Raw genomic sequence first — 10075 nt, 5'->3', positions numbered from 1 at the left:
TCCCTGCTTCATAGGTGGTGCTTTCTTACTGCATCCTCACCTAGCAAAAGGGAAGGCCAGCTGTCTAGGACCTGTTTGATAGGAGTGTTAATCTCATTCCCAAGGCAGAGTCCTCATGGGCTATTCACTCCCAAAGGCCCCACCTCCTAATACCGTCACCTTGTTGACTAAGTTTCAATAGATCAATTTGGAGGCACACAAACATTCATATCATAGCAGGGAGTAATGATGATAGCTGTCATTGGTTGAGCATGTATTATGTGAAAGGCTCTGTGTTAACCTCACTGCAGGAATCAGTCTTTTAGCCACTGTAACATCACTATTTTGACAGAAGAGGAAACTGAGAGACAGGTTAGGCAACTTGGCAAAAGGCACACAAATGGGGGGTCAGGAAAGCCAAGATTCCAATCCAGATGTGCTGGCTCCAGCATTCTGAGTAGTGAAGAGGTGACAGAGGGGGAAATATCTAAAAGATCATGTTGGAAGAACAGGTCTGATTGGATGGTAAGGTCAGGAGCAGAGTGAGGGATGAGGGAAGCCTCATGTCTCCCAGGCAGGGCCTGCTACCTAATTTGTGGAACTCAATGAAGAATGCAAGTGCTGAGTACTTTGTTCCAAATGTATTAAGAATTTCAAGACAGTGCTGGCAGAGTGTAAACCAAGCACGGGGCCCATCTAAGCTTGGGGCCTGGTGTAACTGCCTCATTGGGATTATCAAGCAGCTCAATCAAGACAATCATAATGATGACCACCATTCACACTGGCCTCCTCTGCACCCAGCACTGTGATAAGCTATCAATCCACATTACCATGCCTCCTCTCACACGGTCAGGATGCTATGACCCCATTTACAGCTGAGGCAACTGGGGCCAAGCGGGGCACGCAGAGCTCAGAGCCTGGGGGAAGGCTCAGGGGAGGCTGGAGGCGGATAACCGGCTGCTTTTCCTTTGCCTGCCAAAGCCCCACACCTGGTATAATGTTCTCAGTCCCCAGATGAGACCCCAGTTCACAGCTGCCCAGAAGCAGCCTGCCCCAATTCAAAACTCTATCGGGATTTGGGAGAACAAAAAGGAAAATACTAAACAGCCAGACTGGCCCCTACTCTGAGGAAACAAGCAGGGAGAGAGGAAAAGCCCAAACAGCTGGCAGAACACAAAGGCAGCCCATGCAGGAGAGGCCCCACCAACTCCTGGGCACCTCCTGCCTGGAGACCATGTCCCCCAGGGACAAATCCCTGCCGTAGAGGGGTTTATGCTCCAGTGGGTTGTGGGAGGGGAGGTGCAATGGGAACTATAACATTGACAACGGAAAATATTTATTTAGTGCTCACTCTGTGCCAGCCTTGCTCTAACTCACCTAATTTTCATGCCCTGTGAAGTAGGTGGTATTATTTTCCTCATTCAGGAGGAAATGAAGGCACAGAGAGATTAAGTGACTTACTCAAAGTCATACAGCTGGTAGATGGTAGAGCCAGGATTTGAACCCAGAAGCTGAAAACTTCTCCATCCCCATGCTGAGGACTCACACGCATTCCTCCTGCAAGAGATAAGGTTTACCCAGTTTACAGATCAGGGTGTGGAGGCCCGGAGAGGCAAAGCTGCCCACCCTAGGTCTCGTGGCCAGCTGTCGAGGAGTGAGATTTAGGGTTAGCCTCCTGGCACTCCAACCTCCTCTCCCCACTGCCTCCTCTCCACCTCCCCACTCCAGCAGCCCCAGGACAATCTGCCCCAGGACAATCTGCCCCAGGACATGTTACAAGCAACCAAGCCAGGGCCATCCTGGGGCATACCACTTTCCCCTGGCCCTGAGGGAGAAGAGAGGACAGGAAGCAACTCCCAGCTGGGTTGCTCACTTGCCCCACCTTGGAAGGATTTTCTGTGTCTCTAGAAGCAAAGTGGATTTGCTGGGCCCTCCCCAGCCTCATCCCTCTGCCTCCTCCCCTCCCTCTGCTCTCTCTGGGGGTCACTTGTACTCCAAGCACTAACATGGAACCAGAGGGAGGAAGGTGCAGCGGGCAGAGAAGGGGATGGCAGCAGGGCTGAAATTTGAGATCTTAGCTTTGGGGGGCAGGGGATGGGGGTGGAGGGAAAGAGGGAGACTGAGACAGAGACAGGAAGGGAGAGTTAAGTTGCATTTGGTTTTCCAAAGCGGGCAGCATTGGAGCTTGGCGTCTGTGTGTACATGAATGTGTGTGCATGTCGGCGTGCGTGTGAGTGTGTGCTCGTGAGCGTGTGTGTGAGTGTGTGCACGTGTCTGTGTGCTGTTTTCTTCCCTCCCCTCCAGCAGGGAAGCCAGGCCTCACTGGATAATCAGAGGGCTCAGAGGTGAGGCAGGCAGAGCAAGGTTGGTGCACACTTAGGGTAAGGGCAATGTGCGGCCAACACTGAGGAAGGAAGAAGGGAAGGAGTGAAGAATAGAGGTGAGAGGGTGTTGGGTGGGGGCGGAGGGAGGCGGTGAGAGGAAGCAAGCAGAGCAGCCGTGGTATTCAGAGCAAGTATAAATAGCTGCCTGGACAGAGCTCGGCCAGACAGAGGTTTGTAGCTGCAGCTGCAGGCAAGCCCGGCCACTGTTGGCTGCAGCAGGACATCCCAGGCACAGCCACTGGGGCTCTGAGCAGACACCCCTCACCATTGCCACATCTTCAGAGGCTCTCCCAGCTAGCCATGCTGCGGGGCAGCCTCCTCCTTGTGGTTGCCACCATGTCTGTGGCTCAACAGACAAGGCAGGAGGCCGATAGGGGCTGCGAGACACTTGTAGTCCAGCACGGCCACTGTAGCTACACCTTCTTGCTGCCCAAGTCTGAGCCCTGCCCTCCAGGGCCTGAGGTCTCCAGGGACTCCAACACCCTCCAGAGAGAATCACTGGCCAACCCACTGCACCTAGGGAAGTTGCCCACCCAACAGGTGAAACAGCTGGAGCAGGCACTGCAGAACAACACGCAGTGGCTGAAGAAGGTACGGGGCATGGGAGGTTTGCAGGGGGCAGAGGGCGGCTTTGGGGTCTGTCACAATCGGCAGGTGGAGTGTCCATCCCAGAGGCCTTCCCTGAGCATAGAGGGCTGGCTCTGAGCTGCACAAAGAGGGACAGGGATGGATCTGAGGCCACACAGCAAGATTGGGCAATGTCAGCTGGCAACCTGGCTCTTTAACTGCCATCCCTTCATTCATCCAACAGAAATCCATTCAGCCCTGACCAAGGGCTGAACGGACCAAGCCATCCTGGGTGCTGGGGATACAACAGTATAGTATGTCTCCCTCTGGACTAGTGGGGGAAAGAGGCAATAAGAGATAATCTACTATGTCAGATGGTGAAGCAAAATGAAGAAGGAAGAGGGCAAGTGGTGGCCCTGGGTGGCTGCTTGAGGTCAAATCATTAGAGAGTACGTCTCAGAGGAGGTGACATTTGAACCCAGAGAACAAGGGAAGTGATAGAGTGGGCCAGGCAGGTATTTGAGGGAACGTTCTGCAAAGAGAGCAGCATGTATTTTGACCGTGAGGAGGGAATGCATCCGCAGCGGTGTGTGCCTGGAGAACCGTGGGGCGAAGGCCTGTGTGGCTGGAGCAGAGGAGAGGGAGCAAGGGTGCAGGGAGGTCTGAGAGGTGACAGCAGGGCAGGTCATGCAGCTGGGGGAGCCACTGGAAGGACTTCAGCTTTTGTTCTGAGTGTCATGGGAGCCACTGAGTGTCAAGGGAGCCACTGAGTGTCAAGGTTGTGAGCATAGACAGACACCCGTGATTTGATTTGAACAGCATGGACTGTAGGAGGCAGGGTGGAAGGAAGAAGCCCAAAGAGGTGGCCACTGCAGCCATCAGGCGCAAGGTACCGGATGCCTGGAGCAGAGCGGGGCTGGGAGGGGGTGTGGCCAGTCGGATTCTGGTGGGTTCTGGAGGTAGAGCCCATCAGCTCTGCTGGTGAATTGGATATGGAGTTGGAGGAAGCAAGTTGCTGAGGACACCACTGTGGTTTTGGCCCAAGACCAGGGCTGCTGTAGAATGCCCTGTCATGCTTTCGTCTTTCAGCAGTGTGAGCACCTACTGTGTGCCCTCGGCGAAGCACTTACTACAGAGGTGTGCAAAGCAGGCTTGGCCCTGGCGGGGCATGAGGGCACAGGAGACATCCTGGGGGGTCTGAGATGGGACTCTTCAGAGTCCCTAAGTGAGAGCTACCAAGGAAAGGGAGAGGGACCCAGGAGACAGTCTGGGCGATGACTGGGGAATGAAGGATGCAAACTAATTCCTGGAGTTTTAGAAGGTATTAAACAGCAGACAAGCTTGACAACCACCTCTGGCTCCAGGCAGGATAGCTGTCCTGGCTGCCTCCCTGGCTCCCTGCTAACACTTGGCCCCCACCTCCTATTCTCCATGCAGCAGACCAAAGAATCCCCATCAAAACCTAAGTTACAACCTCTCCCTCCTCCCAGGGCTACCATGCATCCGAATAAAAGCAAGAACCCTTTCTCCCTGGAGTTCCCTCTCCCAGACTCCTACTTGGCTTATCCCAGCCTCCTATCCTCTCCAGTGTCATCTCCTCAGAGGCCCTCCCTGCCCTCCCTGTATAAAATAGCTACCCTCCTTCTTCCACCCTTTATCCCTTCTGCTGGCTTTGTTGTTTTTTTTTTTTTTTCTTAGCACTTATCCCTACCTAATGTTCTTAAAAACATTTCTTTTGGTCTGTGAGCTCTCAGAGGGCAGGCGCCATGTCTCTTTTGCTCACTTCTGGGTTCCCAGGGCCTAGAATAGTGCCTAACACATAGTAGGTACTCAATAAATGTCTGTAGCATGAGTGAATGCATGAATGCATAAATGTTCTTCCAATCTCTCAGGTCCCAGGTCTCCATCCTGCTCCAGGATGACGCAAAATTGGCATTGATGGGATCCTGAGCCCAAAACTCATGACCTGGATCTCCCCCAACATCTCCCTGAGGGTCCATGGGTGTCTCAACTCCAAAGCTGCCTGAGATGACTCCCTGCTCTTCTCCAAATACCCTCCGCCTGCCTGTCTCTCTCTGTTTAGGGTGACACCACCACCCAGCCACAGGCTGTCTGTGCCCTGGGGGCTTCCTGTGGCTCCCACCTATCCCCCAGGCAGCTGGCTCAGCCCATCCTGTGGCCTAGGCTTCTCTCATGGTCCATCTTTCTGGCTGAGGCCTCGTCATCTTTCCCAGGATGCTGTCATCACCTTCCACTGGGCCTCCTACTCCAAGTCTCACCTGTCACTCTCATCCATCTTTGAATCCCCCGGGTGTCGGATGCTTGGGAAACATTGGCTGAGAGCTGATGGCTTGAACAGATGGCTTCAGGATCAGAAGGTCACCTGGTCCAATGCCTCAGCCTGGGGTGGAATGTCCTCTCCAGGCATCCATTCACCTAGCCTGAAAATTCTGAGCTGGGGGTCAGTCAGGTCACCGTAGAGTGCCGTAGGGCCTAAGATCACTGATATGGGAGTTCAGCTGACCTGGCTGCAGGTACTTCCTTACCAAATGGCTACGGATGAGCAGGTTTCAGTCTCCCTTGGTTCATGTAAACAATAATTTCTCTCTCCCCCCACTGACACTCCTGGTCCCCAGTGGAGAGTGCTTGCTACCTTCTGTGGCTGTGGCTGTGACCTTCCTCTGGTTATTCTCTTGGTCCAGGCATATCTCAGATCTTCTGAAACTCAAAGCCTTTTTTTGGCTTTTTCTCTAACATCTCAGAAAAGTTAAAAAAAAGAGTTTTAAAATACTCTTATCTAATGGCACCATCAGCATCATCATCACCATCATCACCATCATCACCAATGCCATTAGGGATGAACAAGCTCTCAGCAAGATTCTGTTCATCTAGACAGACACAGGGGAGACCCTTCCTGTTGCGAATCCCAGAGGCCATCATCTGCTCAGCCTGTGCTCCCAACTCCCCTCCTGTTCCCCCAGTGTACAGGTGAGGAAACAGGCCAGAGAGGGAAAATGACTTGCCAGAGCCATGTAGCAGTGAAAGCCAATCTGGATTCTCACTCCAAACTGCAGGTTCTTTTTCCTGACTCTGGAAGGTGTCAAGGAGGCAAGGGCAGCAAGATCTAGAGAGGATGGGGTGCTCTTGGTGCTCCCTTCTACTGCAGAGTTTCCAAGTCCCCAGATACCCACTCTCTTTTCCTAGCATACGGCTTGCTGTGTCCTACTGCCAGTGCTCATCAGGCATTGCGAGAGCCCCGGCCTCACCCCTTCTCTCTCTCTCCTCTTTCGCACTCTCCTCCTCCCTTGCACTCCCCTTCCCTTTCTTCTCCCTGCTCTCCCCCTCCTTCTGCCTCCCTCTCTCTCCTCCTCCTCCCTCCTGGAAAGCCCCTGCCCCAGTGACTCCCATCTGGAGCCAGCTCATGGGGCTGCACGTCAGCTCCGGGCTCTGCTCCACCCCCCTCATATGGATGAGAAGCTGCAGGCAGGAATATTGAGGAGGTTGGGGGACAGAGCCAGCTGCAGTGCAGGCATCTCTAGCTGGGCTGGGCAGCTCAGTGGCTAGTCACATGACCTCCTCTGTCCACCATGCCCTCGCTCTAGGACCCAGAGCTGGCCCTTCCCTCTCAGTGCCTCATCCGGAGGCTGGGAGGAGAATGACAGCACCTACTCCTGACCTTTGATGTGGGGTCAAGAGAAGCAGAGCAGGGAAAGCCTCTGCACACAGCAGGTGCTGATTAAGGGCTCTCGTGTGTGACTACCATTCCCCCAGTTGCCCCAGGTGTCCCATCCAAGAAGTGCCATCCTCTGCCTTCTCTTCATGTCCCCGCAGATGAGGAGAAAGGAAAACCAGGGCCAGACACAAGCCCCAGCCTCCCTGGCCCACCCCCACCACCTGAGGGCAGCACATCTTCCCCAGTCTCTGAGCTCCCAGGGGCAGGGCTGACTCCACCTGGAAACTGCAGGTGAGAACTACTTTCTCACCTTTAGGGAGCAGCCAGCAGCTGCTGGCCTGGGGTCCGTGGCAGCCCTCTCTCTGCCTATCTCCCTGTCTATCTCTGTCTGTCTCTGTCTCTTTCTCCCTCTCTCTCTCTCTTAAAGACAAGGTCTGGCTCCCTCAACCATGCTGGGGTGCAATGGTGCAACCACAGCTCACTGCAGCCTTGAACTCCTCAGCTCAAGCGATCCTCCCGCCTCAGTCTTCCAAGTAGCTGGGGTGCAATGGTGCAACCACAGCTCACTGCAGCCTTGAACTCCTCAGCTCAAGCGATCCTCCCGCCTCAGTCTTCCAAGTAGCTGGGATGGCAGACACGAGCCACGGTGGTCAGCCCGTCTCTCTATTTTTGAGTCTCTCTGCCTCTGTGGATCTCTCTTGGGGCGCTCGCAGTGGCCCTGACTCACTGTTGTTAATTCTGTGGGTGTCTCTGTCTCTGATTCTCTCTCCTGGGTGGCTATCAGAGTGTCTCCCTGCATCTTTTCCTGTCTCTTTCTCAGCTCCTCCTTTTCTCACCCCGAGGCCATCCCTCCCACCTCTACCTCCCTGGGTGTCCACACTGAAGACCCAGGGCACAACTGCCAAATGACCAATGCGCACCCTGCAGCTGGCTGCTCAGCCGGGGCCTCTTTCTCTTCCTGCTCTGCACCCAAAGCCGAGCAGAGAGGGGTCAGGGGCTGGGCAGGGGCCTCCCAACCTGGCACTGCCCCAGCTGCTGCTGTTTGCTCCAGGTCTCTGACATCAAACCTCAGAATAACTGGGCTTCTCGGCCTGGCAGTTGTGAGGCCCTGCCTAGCTGGGTGTGGGTCAAGAGAGCACCAAGGAGGAACCCAGGGTGGGGTCCTTGCCCAGCCTGAGACCCTCCCAAACTGACCTGGTTTGGGAGTCAGGGTTCCAGTTGCCCCAGCCTTCCCAGGCTGCCCACAAATTCTTGGCATTTTCAGGCTTCAGTTATCCAAACAAGAAATGAGTCTCAGTGCCGAACAAAATATCTTGGGGTTTGATTTCCTAACCTCACCGCTGGCTCCTTTCTAAGCAGTTTGGGACTGGGGGATGGGGTGGGGGAAACAGCATCTGCTTCTTAAAGGAATAGGATTATTTTTCCAAGAAGGGGGCCTAGAAACAGCTGGCACAGATACCCTCAGCCTGGGGATAACCAGCTGGCTCATGCCTGGGATGAGGTGGGGGTGCAGGACAGGCACCAGCAACAGCAGCCTCCCTGACGACTCCCCCCAGAGGGATGGGTTTATTTGTTCAACTGGCTTGGCCAGCCATCCCACAGAGGACAGGGCCACAGAGGGCAGGGCCACATGTTTCTAGTTCTCTCCTCCCCGGCCTTAGAGCTCAGCCAGTCCGGGATGTACACAGACCTTTTTCCCCTTCTCCTTGGGCAGGAAATGTTAGAAAACAGGCCCCAGGTCTGCCCCCTAAGCCTGCACCTCCAGTCAGACTCCGGCCGCAGTTTGTTTGCATAACCTCAGAGCCAGCTCTGAGATGTCAGGAATGAACTCTGAGAGGTGGCTGTGGGGTCTGGGGAGGACCAAGTTGGGGTCAGGAGGTCAAGTCCCAGGGGTACCACTCCAAGCTATGGGAGCCCGGGGAAGCCACATATATCAATTGGCTCCTCTCTAAAGTGGAACTCAAAATACCTGTGCCTCCCAGAATGAGTGGAGGACGAAAAAACAGTTATGACGTAATGAGTAAGTACTCATTTAGTGAGCATTTACTGTATGCCACACACTGTCCTGGGTGCTTTATGTTACTGCCTTTAATTCTCACCATGACCCAGTGAAGTAAGATTGCTTGTCCACTAACAAATGAGGAAACTGAGGCACCAAGAGATTAGGTGACTTGCCCAAGATCTTACAGCCAAGAAGGGCAAAGTCAGATTCGGCCATCTGATGCCAGAACCTATTATCTCAGCACTTAGGCCAGTTTCCTGTCCAATAAATAAGCCATGTCCATGGTGGGCAGGTCCCCGGGCATTAGTTGGGACCTGGAAAATATAGAGGACCCTGGTCCCCAAAGGGGAGATCCATAGCTGCTAGATTTTTCTTCCCCCAGGAGCCCTTTGCCCAAGGAGAGCTTCCCTAGGGCTTTTCTGCCAGGGATGGTTCAGGTAGGGCCTCAGGCAGCTGTGGCCGTTCTGAAACGCTAAGAGGCTCTAGAAGCTGAGTCTGGGTGTCCCCACAATTACACGCCCCATTCTTGGCCCAGAGCCTGGGGGTAAATCCCACAGAAGCCGAGTGTAAGGCCCTGAGTCCCAGTTGACTCAGTCTGAATCCCAGCTCCACTGCTTACTGGCTGTGCCTTCTCAGACCATTGCTTTTCCACTCTGTGCCTTGGTTTCCTTATCTGTGAAGTGAGGCCACTAACAGAAGCTACTTTGAAGGTTATTGAGGAGATGAAATGAGGCAATGTACATGTGGGGCTCAGTACAGGGCCTGGCAGAGAGTAAGTGCTCAGTAAACGTTAAGACTCCAGGATTCACAGTGCAAGGAAGGAATCCTGTCATACCATCCATATCTTACTATAGTTTGCTTTTGTTCCCTCAACTTTACATCTGTGAGATTATTAGCTGTGTAAATATGAGAAAGACCTGAGCTTCAGTTTTTCAATCTATAAAATGGAGGTGATGATACACACATTGCCTGGGTTTGCTGTGAGGCTCAAACGGCTGGTCAGGGGATGTGCCTGGCACTGCCCCAGCATACAGAGAACCAGGAGATGCTACTATTGTTTCCTCTGTCTTCTGGGATAAGTGCTTTGCTGTGGTGAATTCACATATGGGACTTTCTCTGGGCCAGGCACTTTATATGTGTCTTATAAACATTGACGCATAAACCTCGTGGCATCCTAAAAGGTGGGGCTGTTATGATCCCCATTTATTGTGGGGAAACAGAGGCCCAGGGAGTTTACACAGCTAAGAAGTGAGGGAGGTGAGTTCGTACCCAGGCAGACTGGCTCCAGACCCCACACTCTTAAACACTACGCAGGCCACCTCTCTGTGCCCACCATTTACAGATGGGAACACTAAGCCTGGGCAAGGGAGTGACTCAATCACATTCACCCAAGGGTCAGTGGCAGGAGTTGGCCCAGAACCCAGGGTTCCTGACACCCAGCTGAGACCCCTGTTTCTCCTCTCCAGAGGC

At 53.8% G+C, this 10075-nt stretch overlaps 1 protein-coding gene across 1 annotated transcript in view; it reads left to right on the top strand.

Annotated features, from left to right (window-relative positions):
• The first annotated feature begins 2525 nt into the window (after positions 1 to 2525).
• ANGPT4 (angiopoietin 4) overlaps positions 2526 to 10075 on the top strand; it is a 45489-nt gene continuing 37939 nt past the window's right edge. The window contains exon 1 of the mRNA XM_032142495.2: positions 2526 to 2954. Within this exon, the coding sequence (XP_031998386.1) occupies positions 2664 to 2954 (291 nt within the window). The 5' untranslated portion in view covers positions 2526 to 2663. The remainder of the gene's footprint in view (positions 2955 to 10075) is intronic.

Source organism: Hylobates moloch, unplaced genomic scaffold (assembly GCF_009828535.3).
Source record: "Hylobates moloch isolate HMO894 unplaced genomic scaffold, HMol_V3 SCAFFOLD_21, whole genome shotgun sequence".
Taxonomy (NCBI): domain Eukaryota; kingdom Metazoa; phylum Chordata; class Mammalia; order Primates; family Hylobatidae; genus Hylobates; species Hylobates moloch.
Note: the sequence above shows the minus strand (reverse complement) of the source record. Positions and strands in the feature narration are given on the sequence as shown.